Consider the following 17,697-nt stretch of genomic DNA (forward strand, 5'->3'; position numbering starts at 1 on the left):
TCTTGCACTAATTTCAGAGCAAAGGAATCAGTTCGTACAATACATTCTCCAATGAGATTACAGAGATTACTGAAACAAACTTATTTTAAAAGACAATTAAAAAGTATCTATTAAGTAACACATACTATGCTTAGGTAACAAAGAGTAGGGGTTGATAAGAAAATGTAACACAGATAAGTAATAATAACAAAACTTCTCTATTAAAAATCATTACACTTCTGCACTAAACTGTGGAAAATTTTACTCCGAAGCTAAGCTCTACAATGGATAATACACTCAGCTCATCTTCATTCTGAGCTCAACATCTCGCTCATTATGGAGCGATGCTGACTCAGTTTTACAGTCAACCAAATGGTAAAATGCGGTACACAAAATGGAACTCAAACAATGTCACTATAGTCCTGACGTCAGATGGTGTACAGTGTGTAGTGTTACATTACGAAATTACTTGTATGTAGTGTGTCTTGTGATCGCCATTGAGAAATGAATGTATACTGTTCACTAGCTTTTTACATTATCCAATAACATCTTTGTAGAACAGTACAGTACACTAGGGATAAACCATGTGAAGTTGCGTGAGGATGGATTCTCCAGTCTCCATTGCGCCATCCTGATTTAGGTTTTCCGAGGATTCCGTAAAATACTTCGGGCAAATGTCGGGATGGTTCTTAATACAAGTCGACGGCGGGCTATCTGCCCGGCTCTTTTCAAACTAGACCTGTTAGAATGGAAATGGCTCTTTATATGAATTATGCTTTTTTTTGTTTCTTAACGAGTAATACCGTGGTGTGTCCTCTACCCTTGTAGAAGTTATCCACGGATGAATGAAGCTACGATACGTTAATAACGTTCTTGTAGTGTTATAGTAAATATTTCTCCTGTTGCTACTGGGATGTTTAGTTGCCTTTATACAGGGTGTTACAAAAAGGTACGGCCAAACTTTCAGGAAACATTCCTCACACACAAATAAAGAAAAGATGTTATGTGGACATATGTCCGGAAACGCTTAATTTCCATGTTAGAGCTCATTTTAGTTTGTTCTTCCACCTATGCTCAATGGAGCCGTTATCATGATTTCATACGGGATACTCTACCTTTGCTGCTAGAACATGTGCCTTTACAAGTACGACACAACATGTGGTTTATGCACGATGGAGCTCCTGCACATTTCAGTCGAAGTGTTCGTACGCTTCTCAACAACAGATTCGCAGACCGATGGATTGGTTGAGGCGGACCAATTCCATGGCCTCCACGCTCTCCTGACTTCAACCCTCATGACTTTCATTTATGGGGGCATTAGAAAGCTCTTGTCTACGCAACCCCGGTACCAAATGTAGAGACTCTTCGTTCTCGTATTGTGGACGGCTGTGAGACAATACGCCATTCTCCAGGGCTGCATCAGAGCATCAGGGATTCCATGCGACGGAGGGTGGATGCATGTATCCTCGCTAACGGAGGACATTTTGAACATTTCCAGTAAAAAGTGTTTGAAGTCACGCTGGTACGTTCTGTTGCTGTGTGTTTCCATTCCATGATTAATGTGATTTGAAGGGAAGTAATAAAATGAGCTCTAACATGGAAAGTAAGCGTTTCCGGACACATGTCCACATAACATATTTTTTTTTCTTTGTGTGTGATGAATGTTTCCTGAAAGTTTGGGCGTACCTTTTTGTAACACCCTGTATAATTTATTTTATTCGCTGCTGCTCATATGTGCGCCTTTAGTTGGCTGAAATTTGGAAATTTGTGGTAAGGTCTTATGGGACCAAACTGCTGAGGTCATCGCTCCCTAAGCCTGCACACTACTTAATCTAATTTAAACTAACTTACTCTATAGACAACACACACACCCATGCCCGAGGAAGGACTCGAACCTCCGACGGGGGGAGCCGCACGGATCGTGACAAGACGCCCAGTTGGCTAATATGATGAACCAGATGATTCAGTAAAAAGCAGCAGCCATACAAGAAATAATTTTAGCTGACACAGTTTTTGTTGCTGAGACCAATATGAATAATAATTATAAATAAGAATGTTGAGAGTCAGACGCCCGGTTAGCCGTGCGCTCCAGCGCACTACATTCCGGGCGGGAAAGCGTGGCGGTCCCCGGTACGAATCCGCCCGGCGGATTAGTGTCGAGGTCCGGTGTGCCGGCCAGTCTGTGGATGGTTTTTAGGCGGTTTTCCATCTGCCTCGGCGAATGCGGGCTGGTTCCCCCCATTCCGCCTCACTTACACTATGTCGGCGATTGCTGCGCAAACAATTTCTCCACGTACGCGTACACCATAATTACTCTACTACGCAAGCATTGGGGTTACACTCGTCTGGTGTGAGGCGTTTCCGGGGGGTCCACTGGGGGCCGATCCGCACGGTAACCCTGGGTTCGGTGTGGGGCGGCGGTGGGGTGAGTGGACTGCTGTAGCCTGTTGTGGCGTTGTGAACCACTGAGGGCTACGGCGGGGACGAAGCCTCTCCGTCGTTTCTAGGTCCCCAGTTCAATACAATACAATGTTGAGAGTCAATTGTGCCGTCGGCGTGGCACTGTAAGGCGTGTTGCAAGCGCAAAAATAATGAAAAGCTGTAAATGATGAAAAGCAGTTTTTGTAGTCACTTGAGCCTTGTCGTGGACGGAGCAGGATGAGGTGAAACCAGGGTGGTACGCTTCCCTTAGCTTTGTCGGCTGATCTGTTTCCTGTATCGTAACTGAGTGTTGGTCGCCCAACAATGTAAAAGTAAACTCACTGGAATTTTATAATACTCAAGAGTTACCTTGGAAGATAATTTTCATTTTTCGAAATACTTATGCAGCAAAGATCAAACCTCGATAATATAAATTTCGCTGAGAGTTTAATAATTAACAGGAAATAACATTAAATCGTGCCACGTGATGAAATTATTGGCAGCAGCTTCTTACCTGAATTCGCATAAAGTGTGAACTGGTTGAATTATAACGCACCTTACCGCTCCATAGTCTCGAACCGGTTCTACAAGCTGCTGCTGAGACTTCCGTTTTGCTTAAAGTGGTTGCAAAATATTTAAAGACTTCATAAAATTCCTAAATTTGTTGTCGCCATAACTTTCTCACATTTCCTGCTATCAGAAAGAACAGTGTTTATTGTGCAACAACGACCAGTTGTGCTTCATGACTTTGCTCAGGCGTCCAGTGGCTGTTGCAGTTAGTTTACAGTCACTGATAACACAAGTTTCATGTCGTCCTGTCCGTTAGTTAGTTTTACTAACAACCCTTGTTGGGTTTGAAACGGAGGACGAGTTGAGCTCATTGCTAGTCCAGAGACAACGACACTCAATGGAGACAGTTGTTCATTCTTTGGATTTTTCATATTTGAACGTGATAACACCTCGAGGATAGTCTCAAATCACGAAGATTTTTAATGCATTCGCCCACACAAATTAGTATTTACCTAGCGCAAACATCTACATCTACATCATACTCCGCAAGCGAACTAATGGTATGTGGCGGAGGGTACTTTTTGCACCACTAATTGAGCCCTCCAACCCTGTTCCACTTGCGAGCAGCGCGTGGGAAGTATGATTGTCCGTAAACCTCTGTATTGACCCTAATTTCTCGAATTTTCTCCTCATGGTCATTACGCCATACGTATGTGGTGGGAAGTAATATATCGTCTGACTTTTCCCGGCAACTGTCTCACAAAATTTGAATAGCAAATCTCTCTGTGATTCCCAACGTCTCTCTTGTAACGTCTAACAATGGAGTTTGTTGAGCATCTCTGTAACGATCCCGTGACGAAACGTGCCGCTCTTCGTTGGATCATCTCTTCTATCAGTCCTATCTAGTAGTGATCCCAGGTAGATGAACAATACTCAAGAATCGGTCGAACAAGCGCCTTATAAGCCACTTCTTTTGTGGATGAGTTACATTTCCTTAAGATTCTTCCTATGAATCTGGGCCTGGCATCTGCTTTTCCTACTATTTGTTTGATCATTCCACTGAAGGTCGCTCTGGATAGTTACTCCTACGTATTTTGCATCAGATACTGTTTCTAGCGGTTTGTCATCAACAGTATAGGCATACAATAGAAGGTTTATTTTCCTATGTATGCGCAATATGTTACATTTACTTACATTTAGGGTCAACTGCCAGAGCCTGCGCCATTCATCAGTTTTCTGGGGGTCATTCTGCATATCGTTACTACCATCTGGCGTTACTAGTTTGTTATAGACACTGCATCATCTGCGAACAGCCTTAGAGAGCATCCGACGCTTTCTACTAGATCATTTAGTATACTGTAAACAATGGTCCATCACACTTCCATAGGGTACTCCGGAAATTACCTTTAAAAATGGTTCAAATGGCTATGAGCACTATGGGACTTAACATCTATGGTCATCAGTCCCCTAGAACTTAGAACTACTTAAACCTAACTAACCTAAGGACATCACACACATCCATGCCCGAGGCAGGATTCGAACCTGCGATCGTAGCAGTCGCGCGGCTCCGGACTGAGCGCCTAGAACCGATAGACCACCGCGGCCGGCAGTTACCTTTACATCTGTCGATTTTGTTCCATTAAGAGCAACGTGTTGAGTTCTGTCTGTGAGGAAATCTTGAATCGAGTCGCAAATCTGATCCGATACTCGATAAACTCGTATTTTTTTGATTAAACGGCATGCAGGACGGTGTCAAATGACTTCCGTCGGACAAGCGACACGGCATCAACCTGAGCGCCGTTGTCTAAGGCGCTGTGGATCTCATAGAGGAACAGAGCGAGCTGAGTTTCGCAGGATCTCTGTTTGCGGAATGCATGTTGATTTTGAAGGGGAGATTTTCCTTCTCCAAGACCGTCATAATTCTTGAGCATCAAACATGTTCCATAATTCTACAACAGATTGAAACCAACGATATCGTTCTATAATTGTGTGCATTGCCCTACGGCTCTTCTGAAAAACGGGAATAACCTGCGCTTTCTTCCAGTCGCTAGGTACCCTTGGTTGCTCAAGCGACCTAGGAGCTGCTAGCAGGGGAGCAAGTTCTTTCACACAATCTTAGTAGAATCTTGTAGGCATCGCATCTGGTCCTGACGCCTTTTAACTACTAAGCGATTGTAGTTGTTCCTCTATTCCGCGATCAGCTATCTCATCTGCTATTTCGACGTTCGTCGACGATTGCAAGAAGGGACCACGTTACAATCTTCCGCGATGAAGCAGTTTCGGAAGACCGAATTCAGTATTTCGGCCTTCACTCTGTTATCTTCTGTTCCGTTGCCGGTATGGTCACTGAGTGAATTAACAGATGATTTTGATCCACTTACAGATTTTACATATTACCAAAACCTCTTTGGGTTTTTACTCAGATCGGTTGACAAAGTTTTACTTTCAAGTCGCTGAATACTTCTCTCATTGCTCTCCTTAGGCTCATTTTCGCTTCGTTCAGCTTTTGTTTGTCAGCTAGGTTTTTACTTCACTTCGATCTGAGGTGAAGTTCTCTTTGTTTACGTAGCAGTTTTCTAACACAGCTATTAAACTATGGTGGGTCTTTCCCATCCCTTAACACCTTACTCGGAACATACTTGTCTAGGGCATATTGCACGATTCCTTTGAAATTTTTCCATTTATTTTCGACACCTTCGTCCTCATCGCCGAATATTTGATGCTGACTGTTCATATACTCTGAAATTTGTATCCTGTCACTCTTGCTAAGCAAAAATATCTTCATACCTTTCTTGTCATTCTTTGTCAGACCCGTTTTCATAGATTCTAGCATAGGCTTATGATCACTGATACCTTCCTCTACGTTAACTTGTAAGTTCCCGTCAAAATGGTTCAAATGGCTCTGAGCACTATGGGACTCAACTACTCCCCTAGAACTTAGAACTACTTAAACCTAACTAACCTAAGGACATCACACACATCCATGCCCGAGGCAGGATTCGAACCTGCGACCGTAGCGGTCACGCGGTTCCAAACTGAAGCGCTTAGAACCGCACGGCCACACCGGCCGGCAAGTTCCCGTCTATTTGTTGCCAGGAGGTCTAAGACGTTACCCTCGCGATTTGGTTCTCTATCTGCTCAAAGTAAACTTCGGACAAGACATGCAGAACAATGACACTCGAACACCTATATCTGGCAAAAATTTTGATAGCATTACACTCCCAACCTTTACCTGGCAAGCTGAAGTCACCCTCTATAAGAACGGCATGATCAGGAAAACCGATATTCTGCTAGTTCTGTCTGAAGCGCTATATCACTAGAGCGCCTAACGTCTCGTATAAAGCTTCGTAAATCCTTCGCCACTGGAATTAAAAAAGACTGCTGGCCTGAAGACTATAATCCTGTTTGGTAGGTTAATCAACTGCTTACTGATTTCCCAAAGGCTTATTTAAATCACGCCTACTGTAAGGAGTTCGTGATGCGCTTTCCGGAACCTTTCTGTAAAGAATCTACTGGAAAGACATCGAAGGCTATACGGCACTGAACTAGATCAGAGAATTACATGAGGGGAGTTAGAAATTCACATGTTGTCGACATTTGAAGTCACTAAAGACAGCATTCTGGCGCGAGCATCAGAGTATCCTTTCAAAGTGAATTACGAATCCTACATCACAATGCTCGCACTGGAACGCTATTTTGAAATAAACTATGCTTTGGATCAGCGAAAAAAAGGACAACTGAGATGTCACTAAATGACTACAGATTAATAACCATATCGCTGTCGAAAGTATTTTAAAAAATCTTGTGGAGTATTGACAGCCATATTCAAACAGAGCACTGCATTTATACGGTATACCCTTTATAATTCCCCTCTCACGTGATCCAGCGTACCATCTATAAGCAAATCTAAATCAGTATCTGGATTTGAACACATCTCTTCAATATACTGTTTCCAAATATCAGTGGTTTATAACTACACGGATTGGGTTAATATTTTGAAACGCCAAGAACACATTACCATGACAAAAGCGGGGTAGGAAGCCCACGGGCATGTAAAATAGCTTCCATTCGTCTCAGAATGGATAAATATAGTTCTTGTATGGTTTTCAAGGGAATCTTATACCATTCTTCCTGCAAAATAGTGGAAGATGGAGTTGGATAGGTATTACGCACCCTTCTCTTCAAAGTAGACTACAAAGGTTAAATAATGTTGGGGTCTGGTGATTGTTGACCAGAGGAGACCCGACAACTCATCCTCGTCATCACAAAACCAATCCTGGACTATACGAGCTGTATTTACATCCACATCTAAATCTACAGCTATACTCTGCAAACGACTGTGAGATGCATGGCAGAGGGTACGTCCTTTTCTACCAGTTATTAGGGTTTCTTCCTGTTCCATTCAAGTATGGAGCAGGGAAGAATGATTGACTGAATGCCTCTGGGTGTGCCGTAATTATTCTAATCGTATCCCCACGATCCCTGTGTGAGCGACACGTACGGGATTGTAGTATATTCCTAGAGTCATCATTTAAAGCTGGTTCTTGCAACTTTGTTAATAAACTTTCTCAGGATAGTTTACGTCTATCTTCAATAGTCTTCCAGTTCTGTTCCTTCAGTACAGTATCTCTGTGACCCTATCCCACGGATCGAACAAACCTGTGACCATTCATGCTGCCCTTTTCTGTATACTTTCAGTATCCCCTGTGCCGCGCGGGATTAGCCGAGCGGTCTCAAGCGCTGCAGTCATGGACTGTGCGGCTGGTCCCGGCGAACGTTCGAGTCCTCCCTCGGGTATGGGTGTGTGTGTTTGTTCTTAGGATAATTTAGGTTAAGTAGTGTATAAGCTTAGGGACTGATGACCTTAGCAATTAAGTCCCATAAGATTTCACACACATTTGAACATTTGAATATCCCATGTTAGTGTTGTGTGGTACGGGTCCCACACACTTGAGTAACATTCTAGACCCGGTCACACAAGTGATTCGTAAGCAAACTCCTTTGTAGACTCTTTGCACTTTCGCAGTATTCTACCAAATTCTACAGGGGCCCTGTCGTCTTGCAACACAGCATCACCACTGGGGAACAGCCATTGTACAGGGTTATTACAAATGATTGAAGCGATTTCACAGCTCAACAATAACTTTATTATATGAGATATTTTCACAATGCTTTGCACACACATACAAAAACTCAAAAAGTTTTTTAGGCATTCACAAATGTTCGATATGTGCCCCTTTAGTGATTCGGCAGACATCAAGCCGATAATCAAGTTCCTGCCACACTCGGCGCAGCATGTCCCCATCAATGAGTTCGAAAGCATCGTTGATGCGAGCTCGCAGTTCTAGCACGTTTCTTGGTAGAGGAGGTTTAAACACTGAATCTTTTACATAACCCCACAGAAAGAAATCGCATGGGGTTAAGTCGGGAGAGCGTGGAGGCCATGACATGAATTGCTGATCATGATCTCCACCACGACCGATCCATCGGTTTTCCAATCTCCTGTTTAAGAAATGCCGAACATCATGATGGAAGTGCGGTGGAGCACCATCCTGTTGAAAGATGAAGTCGGCGCTGTCGATCTCCAGTTGTGGCATGAGCCAGTTTTCCAGCATGTCCAGATACACGTGTCCTGTAACGTTTTTTTCGCAGAAGAAAAAGGGGCCATAAACTTTAAACCGTGAGACTGCACAAAACACGTTAACTTTTGGTGAATTGCGAATTTGCTGCACGAATGCGTGAAGATTCTCTACCGCCCAGATTCGCACATTGTGTCTGTTCACTTCACCATTAAGAAAAAATGTTGCTTCATCACTGAAAACAAGTTTCGCACTGAACGCATCCTCTTCCATGAGCTGTTGCAACCGCGCCGAAAATTCAAAGCGTTTGACTTTGCCATCGGGTGTCAGGGCTTGTAGCAATTTTAAACGGTAAGGCTTCTGGTTTAGCCTTTTCCGTAAGATTTTCCAAACCGTCGGCTGTGGTACGTCTAGCTCCCTGCTTGCTTTATCCGTCGACCTCCGCGGGCTACGCGTGAAACTTGCCCGCACGCGTTCATCCGTTTCTTCGCTCACTGCAGGCCGACCCATTGATTTCCCCTTACAGAGGCATCCAGAAGCTTTAAACTGCGCATACCATCGCCGAATGGAGTTAGCAGTTGGTGGATCTTTGTTGAACTTCGTCCTGAAGTGTCGTTACACTGTTATGACTGACTGATGTGAGTGCATTTCAAGCACGACATACGCTTTCTCGGCTCCTGTCGCCATTTTGTCTCACTGCGGTCTCGAGCGCTCTGGCGGCAGAAACTTGAAGTGCGGCTTCAGCTGAACAAAACTTTATGAGTTTTTCTACGTATCTGTAGTGTGTCGTGACCATATGTCAATGAATGGAGCTGCAGTGAATTTATGAAATTGCTTCAATCATTTGTAATAGCCCTGTACTATGAGATGGACCTGATCATCCGAAAAGGTCACATAATCCTTGAGAGTAATGCGACCTTCCGCAAGTACGCAAGGGACCGATGGAATACCACGATATGGCTGCCCAAATCATTACCGAACTCCAGAATGAGATTTTCACTCTGCAGGCGAGTGTGCGCTGTAATGAAACTTCCTGGCAGATTAAAACTGTGTGCCGGACCGAGACTCGAACTCGGGACCTTTGCCTTTCGCGGGCAAGTGCTCTACGATCTGAGCTACCCAAGCGTGAGTCGTGCTTGGGTAGCTCAGATGGTAGAGCACTTTCTCGCGAAAGGCAAAGGTCCCGAGTTCGAGTCTCGGTCCGGCACACAGTTTTAATCTGCCAGGAAGTTTCATTACCGAACTCTCGCAATGTTTCACTGTTCGTATGTAGACCCAGCCAGAAGTTGGAAACAGTGCGAAACAAGATTCATCGGACTAAATGACTTTCTTCCACTGCTCCATAGATCAGGTTTTATGTCTTCGGTGCCACGTTTTCCTGCTATGGGCATTTGCATCACTTACGTAAGGCTTTGGAATTGCAGCTCGCCGTGCAATTCCCTGTTTATGGAGCTCCCTTCGTTTCAATAGGTTTCTTGTGCTGCCAGAAAAAACGGTTATAAAATCAAAAATGCAAACTTTCAACCAGTTTGCCACCAGAGAGAAAGATGTTTGGCTCAGAAATAATGAGTTAGACGATGTTCTGACACCCACTGAAGATGCGTTGTAATTAAGGTGAAACGCGTCTGAGTACACAAGACAAATAAAAAAAATTAATGGATAGCATGCAAAAGGCGTTTTCTTTTGAACCAATTCGTTTTGTTTTGGTGTTGACAGGATTCGCGCGTGCAACATTCAGTTCTGCAGTGACTTTTGCAGCTATCGTCCTCCGATTTTGTCACACTCCTCGTCAATGACCATCTGTCACGATAACTCGACTCACACTTCCGTGCGCGCTGTGACTCAGGGGATGATGCTTTGCTGCTTTCCCCATATGCGATATAAATCTTCGATACTGTACCTCCTGAAACACCAAAAACTTTAGTTACCTTGGTTATGAAAGCAACAGCAATTAGCTCAGAACGCTGTTCTGACCATAACTGACATTTGCAACGTATTGAGAACATTCCACATGTGTCGTTTGTGGTCAAGTGCAACAGTACAATCTGCAACCTTTGCTAGCATTTGCATTTCTCGCAATGTTACCATATTTTTGTGCAACCCTTGTATTTGCTTAATAATTTCAATAACAGGGGAATCCTTTTCGTGCTTCTCACTTTCATCCACATTCCTTCCTCGTTTCAGACGAAAAATTATTGGCCAAGGAGGGGAAAGACATCAACCTCATCTTCGAAAATTCTTCTTCTTCTTCTTTTGCTTGGGCCTTTGTACCGCAGTTGTCGCAGGGTTGGCATTGTTACAATCGGATTTGGCATGGTTAGTTTGAAGGGATGGCCAGATGCCCTCCTGCTGCCACCCCCATACGCCCGAGGATGGAATCAGTGTACCCCAGTTGTCTGTGTCTAGTGTAAATCAGGAAATAGTGCGAACATGTTTCAAATGTCTGCGAGCCCTGTAACGGAAACGGAATGTGGGGACCACCCCAGTATTCACCTACTGGGATGTGGAAAACCGCCTAAAAACCACATCAAGGCTCTCCGGCACACCGGCCCTCGTCGTTAATCCGCCTGGCGGATTCGATCCGGGGCCGGCGCGCCTACCCGAGCCCAGGGAGCAGCGCATTAGCGCTCTCGGCTAACCTAGCGGGTTAACCTCAACCTCGAAAATATAACTGCATAATTTGATTTTGTCCATTATAAATGGTTTTCTTGAAAGCCTGCGACTGTAAAAACAATGAGTTTCTTCATAAATAACTTTCTGCTACCAGTCACGATTTTCTTTTACGTATGTTTTAAACGACGCGTTTCGGGAAATGATTCCCATTTTCAAGTGCGTGGTAAACATCACTCACGACTTCCAGTGCACAATACACTCCGAGAATAACTTACATAATTTATTTTCTTACTTACATAAGTTATTCTGGACGTGTACTGTGCACTGAAACTTGTGAGTGATGTTTAACATGTGTGAGAGTCTGCACAAATGGATCATAAGAAAACTTAAAGGCAACAAAACAAAGCATAACCTCAAACCGTCAAAAACATTTCGAAAAAATGTCTTCATAAATAACTCTACAAATTATGACGTAACGGGCAATCCTAAACGGGAACTGTGGAATAGACACCTGTACTTGGTTTATCCCAAGTTGTGCATTCATTGTATCATTGTAGTGCCAGTAGCAGATTCCTGATTACACCCAGTTCTTTTTTCTTCACTTATGTCGAAATTCATATGAGCTACACTCCTGGAAATTGAAATAAGAACACCGTGAATCCATTGTCCCAGGAAGGGGAAACTTTATTGACACATTCCTGGGGTCAGATACATCACATGATCACACTGGCAGAACCACAGGCACATAGACACAGGCAACAGAGCATGCACAATGTCGGCACTAGTACAGTGTATATCCACCTTTCGCAGCAATGCAGGCTGCTATTCTCCCATGGAGACGATCGTAGAGATGCTGGATGTAGTCCTGTGGAACGGCTTGCCATGCCATTTCCACCTGGCGCCTCAGTTGGACCAGCGTTCGTGCTGGACGTGCAGACCGCGTGAGACGACGCTTCATCCAGTCCCAAACATGCTCAATGGGGGACAGATCCGGAGATCTTGCTGGCCAGGGTAGTTGACTTACACCTTCTAGAGCACGTTGGGTGGCACGGGATACATGCGGACGTGCATTGTCCTGTTGGAACAGCAAGTTCCCTTGCCGGTCTAGGAATGGTAGAACGATGGGTTCGATGACGGTTTGGATGTACCGTGCACTATTCAGTGTCCCCTCGACGATCACCAGTGGTGTACGGCCAGTGTAGGAGATCGCTCCCCACACCATGATGCCGGGTGTTGGCCCTGTGTGCCTCGGTCGTATGCAGTCCTGATTGTGGCGCTCACCTGCACGGCGCCAAACACGCATACGACCATCATTGGCACCAAGGCAGAAGCGACTCTCATCGCTGAAGACGACACGTCTCCATTCGTCCCTCCATTCACGCCTGTCGCGACACCACTGGAGGCGGGCTGCACGATGTTGGGGCGTGAGCGGAAGACGGCCTAACGGTGTGCGGGACCGTAGCCCAGCTTCATGGAGACGGTTGCGAATGGTCCCCGCCGATACCCCAGGAGCAACAGTGTCCCTAATTTGCTGGGAAGTGGCGGTGCGGTCCCCTACGGCACTGCGTAGGATCCTACGGTCTTGGCGTGCATCCGTGCGTCGCTGCGGTCCGGTCCCAGGCCGACGGGCACGTGCACCTTCCGCCGACCACTGGCGACAACATCGAAGTACTGTGGAGACCTCACGCCCCACGTGTTGAGCAATTCGGCGGTACGTCCACCCGGCCTCCCGCATGCCCACTATACGCCCTCGCTCAAAGTCCGTCAACTGCACATACGGTTCACGTCCACGCTGTCGCGGCATGCTACCAGTGTTAAAGACTGCGATGGAGCTCCGTATGCCACGGCAAACTGGCTGACACTGACGGCGGCGGTGCACAAATGCTGCGCAGCTAGCGCCATTCGACGGCCAACACCGCGGTTCCTGGTGTGTCCGCTGTGCCGTGCGTGTGATCATTGCTTGTACAGCCCTCTCGCAGTGTCCGGAGCAAGTATGGTGGGTCTGACACACCGGTGTCAATGTGTTCTTTTTTCCATTTCCAGGGGTGTATATTCAGTTGGCACAAAGTATTATATTAATGGTCATGGTAAGAAGTGAACTGAGCTGCTAGTCCACACAGTCTCCCCCACTTAAGTGCAACGTACAGGATGTCTACACAACCATGTGAAACTCTCAGAAAAGTCATTCTTTGGATGTTATTCAACTCGCGCGTCAAATTGGGTTATGTGTCAGTTATGCCGTTAAAGCGTTCGCCATTGTTGTGAATTTCTGCACTTTTTCGCTTTGTGGTGGTTTCGTGTGGATAAAATCGCGTCTCGTCACCAATAACGATTTTTTCCAGAAAAGGATTGACTGCGTTATGCATTTTAGTCAAGTCGCGGCAAACGTCAATGTGTCGTTGTTCTTTTTTATTTCCGGGAATAAAGATGTACGGGACAAACTTCACACACACTTTTTTCTTCTTCAAAACATTATGGGGAGTGTCTTAAACGCTAGATTTAGAGATATTGCTCCATTGCCCTTTGTGCCACAAGAACATTGACACACAACGGCTGCACGTTCAGTACTTAACACCGCCTCCTCACAACCGACTGGTCGAATGCACATCTGTTATTTACAGTTCTTTGTTCCAGCTGCGACTGTTATTCCTACGCGGCATCGTTTATAGGCCAGGTATAAAAATCAGGCTCGGAACTTTTTGGACGGACGGTGTATACGTCGTCACATAGCGACAAGGTTCATGGATACAGAAAAGAAGATTGTGCTGATTCTTTTTATCTGCTCATATTTGAACAGCCTGCCTATTCATTTTCCTCCGACTTCTTAACAACTATATCCTCCGCAAGCAAAATCTGTAAGGCTCTACTGTGCGAAAGCGAATCTTTTTTGAGTAAGTGTTCAAGCTGGTTCTCCTGAGACCGCCTGTCATGATATATTTAATAGTTTTTCCTGTTTCTACGTGCGTTTTGAATAAGAACATCTAGTGCAATCTTAGCTCACGAAATTATAAAATTTGTACATATTTTAATTCGTGTATGAGAACCGTAATCAATACATGCAGAATAAATAGTTATTATCATACCAGTAGAGCAGCGTACACGACGACGATCCAGCGAGCACTCCTTAACCTGAAAGCAAAAGACTCATTTGTAATTTTATGCAAATAACATTATTTCTTCTGTATGTAACTGCTGCAATACTAAGTATTTGCCCCAAACTGATGAACAAGGCGCTGTTTGCTTGGGAAGAAATTAAGGAAGCACCTAATTGGCCAACAATTTTACGATATATACAAATATTTTGTGTGACAAACAATTATTTTCGCATTTAGTTGTAGTTTCAGAATACGTTTTCATAGTATATATTGACACAGGGAGAACCAAAATTCGTTCACTCTGACACCACCATACAATTCCTTGCACATTGACAGTACAAAAATGTCTATACCAAATTTCGTCCCATGCATATTTTGGGTAGGAACCAGAGTTAAGGGAAGGCAATTTGAAAACACCGTAATCACATGTGATTATCCTCATTCAATACTGCGTAGTTGTTCAGTGCAAATAGGGCAGTCCTGCGTTAACTGAACTCACCAGTAATTGACAATTTCGGAAGAGCTTTGTGTCTGACGCTTCCATAGGAAGCCTACCCTAACCCTATAATAAACTGTATTGTGGTCTTCAATCCACAGAGTGGTTTGATGCAGCTCTCCATGCTGCTCTATCCTGTGCAAGCTTCTTCATCTCCCAGTACCTACTGCAACCTACATCCCTCTGAATCTGCTTAGTGTATTCATCTCTTGGTCTCCCTCTACAATTTTTACCATCCACGCTGCCCTCCAATACTAAACTGGTGATCCCTTGATGCCTCAGAACATGTCCTACCAACCGATCCCTTCTTCTAGTCAAGTTGTGCCACAACCTCCTCTTCTCCCCAATTCTATTCAGTCCCTCCTCATTAGTTATGTGATCTACCCATCTACTCTTCAACATTCTTCTGTAGCACCACATTTCGAAAGCTTCTATTCTCTTCTTGTCCAAACTATTTAGCGTCCATGTTTCACTTCCATACATGGCTACACTCCATACAAATACTTTCAGAAACGACTTAAATCTATACTCTATGTTAATAAATTTCTCTTCTTCAGAAACGCTTTCCTTGCCATTGCCAGTCTACATTTTATATCCTCTCTACTTCGACCGTCATCAGTTATTTTGCTCCCCAAATAGCAAAACTCCTTTACTACTTTAAGTGTCTCACTTCCTAATCTAATTCCCTCAGCATCACCCGTCTTAATTCTACTTCATTCCATTATTTTCGTTTTGCTTTTGTTGATGTTCATCTTCTATTCTTCTTTCAAGACACTGTCCATTCCGTTCAACTGCTCTTCCAGGTCCTTTGCTGTCTCTGACAGAATTACAATGTCATCGGCGAACCTCAAAGTTTTTATTTCTTCTACATGGATTTTAATTCCTACTTCCAATTTTTCTTTTGTTTCCTTTACTGCTTGCTCAATATACAGATTGAATAACATCGGGGAGAGGCGACAACCCTGTCTCATTCCCTTCCCAACCACTGCTTCCCTTTCGTGTCCCTCGACTCTTATAACTGCCATCTGGTTTCTGTACAAATCGTTAATAGCCTTTCGCTCCCTGTATTTTACCCCTGCCACCTTCAAAATTTGAAAGAGAGTATTCGACTCAACTTTGTCAAAAGCTTTCTCTATGTCTACAACTGCTAGAAACCTAGGTTTGCCTTTCCTTACTCCATCTTCTAAGATAAGTCGCAAGGTCAGTATTGCCTCACGTGTTCCAACATTTCTACGGAATCCAAACTGTTCTTCCCTGAGGTCGGGTTTTACCAGTTTTTCCATTCGTCTGTAAAGAATTCGCGTTAGTATTTTGGAGCAGTGACTTATTAAACTGATAGTCCGGTAATTTTCACATCTGTCAACATAGAATAAACTATAGTATTTATATAGCTAATGGATCCCTTGGATTTCGTTTCAGACTTGGTAAAATTCGAACCAGTTTTTCCAATATAGATCCGAATGTGTCTATTTATAATGCTAACTACCACTAATCACAGTTACAGAATTTTTCCTACTACTATCTTGTGTTGTTAATGGTCGTTATGCGTAAACTAACTGCTACTTGCGGCTGCGGGTTTTGGTTTGCTGAGAGCTGGTAAGTAAGCTGTTGTACGTGCAATAATGTCAGCTGCTCTCACATGTCTGCTTATTCCGGTATGCATGGCTAGTGACATGCGTCTTCCCTTCCCTCACTGACATCTCCCACCGCCCTCCATCGCTCAGTTGCCCCAAGCATCTGCGCATCGTGCTTCTGAAGTTGCTATACATCATACAACGTTGTCATTATGCAACAAATTTAATAATTTTATAACATAGTTTATATCCACCGATCTGGAAAAAGATGTTCCATTCCCTATTTCACAGACTAAGAAGTCGATTTTATTGTTGTTGTTTTATTTACTTTATAAAGCAGCCTATGTTTTTTCTTAGGGTTCAAGCTAACTCCATAACAAATTTCAAGGAAATCGGTTCAGCAGTTTTGTTGTGAAACCGAAACATATAGTATTGCTTTCGCATTTAATAATATCAGCATGAAAGTACGGACTAAACACATTGAGGCTTGTATAAGCACTACATTAAATGTATTCGCAATTGCGAATAATTACAACCATCAGCTGTAGAATGGAATGACGACAATGAAAATTTGTGCCGGATCGGGAATCGAACCCGAATTTCCTGTTTATCGCAAGCGATCGCCTTACCATTTATTTTTTGTACCGGCGTCTTAGACCGCATTTTTTTTTTTTTTTTTTTTTTTTTTTTTTTTTTTTTTTTTTTTTTGTGGGAAATGGATCAGGTAGTGGGGTGGCGGAGGCAAGGTGTGCAGGGGCCGAAACCAGAGGCCTGAACACCATGTCTCCTCCCTCCCACCCTGGGGATGTGGTACAAAGGATGCAATGGGTGAATTTTGTTGCTTTTTTTAATTTTTTTTACCAGTAAGTAGCTGAAACTAGTAAGTACACTCGTTGCGTCGAGTTGGGGACGCACATAACTGAAAACATGCTTATAGTTGCAGCATAGGGCATAAAGAAAGAGAGCAAAGTGTGGGGCTAAGGAAGCCATGAAACAAAACATACGGGTCGAATCCATACCAACATAAACCGGTGCTACATCTTGCACCGGATGGGAAACAAAAACTGCGAAGAACTTTCCGCACCGGGGACAAATGGTTCAAATGGCTCTGAGCACTATGGGACATAACAGCTGAGGTCATCAGTCCCCTAGAACTTAGAACTACTTAAACCTAACTAACTTAAGGACATCACACACATCCATGCCCGAGGCAGGATTCGAACCTGCGACCGTAGCGGTCGCGCACTTCCAGACTGCAGCGCCTAGAACCGCTCGGCCACACTGGCCGGTGCGCACCGGGGACAAAAAGAGGGAATGGGGCAAATATTACTACAGAGTGCGAGGGGTCTCGATGAAACTCTCCATCTGCTGTATCATCCAGGTATGACTTCTCGCAATGACCAAAGTAGATACGTAGAACATATCTATCA

General features: G+C 44.1%; 1 protein-coding gene across 1 annotated transcript in view; it reads right to left on the minus strand.

Annotated features, from left to right (window-relative positions):
- LOC126183738 (cuticlin-5) overlaps positions 1-17,697 on the minus strand; it is a 319,107-nt gene that overhangs the window by 233,248 nt on the left and 68,162 nt on the right. Inside the window, exon 2 of the mRNA XM_049925944.1 lies at positions 14,186-14,231. Coding sequence (XP_049781901.1) covers positions 14,186-14,231 — 46 coding nt within the window. The remainder of the gene's footprint in view (positions 1-14,185; positions 14,232-17,697) is intronic.

Source organism: Schistocerca cancellata, chromosome 4 (assembly GCF_023864275.1).
Source record: "Schistocerca cancellata isolate TAMUIC-IGC-003103 chromosome 4, iqSchCanc2.1, whole genome shotgun sequence".
NCBI lineage: Eukaryota > Metazoa > Arthropoda > Insecta > Orthoptera > Acrididae > Schistocerca > Schistocerca cancellata.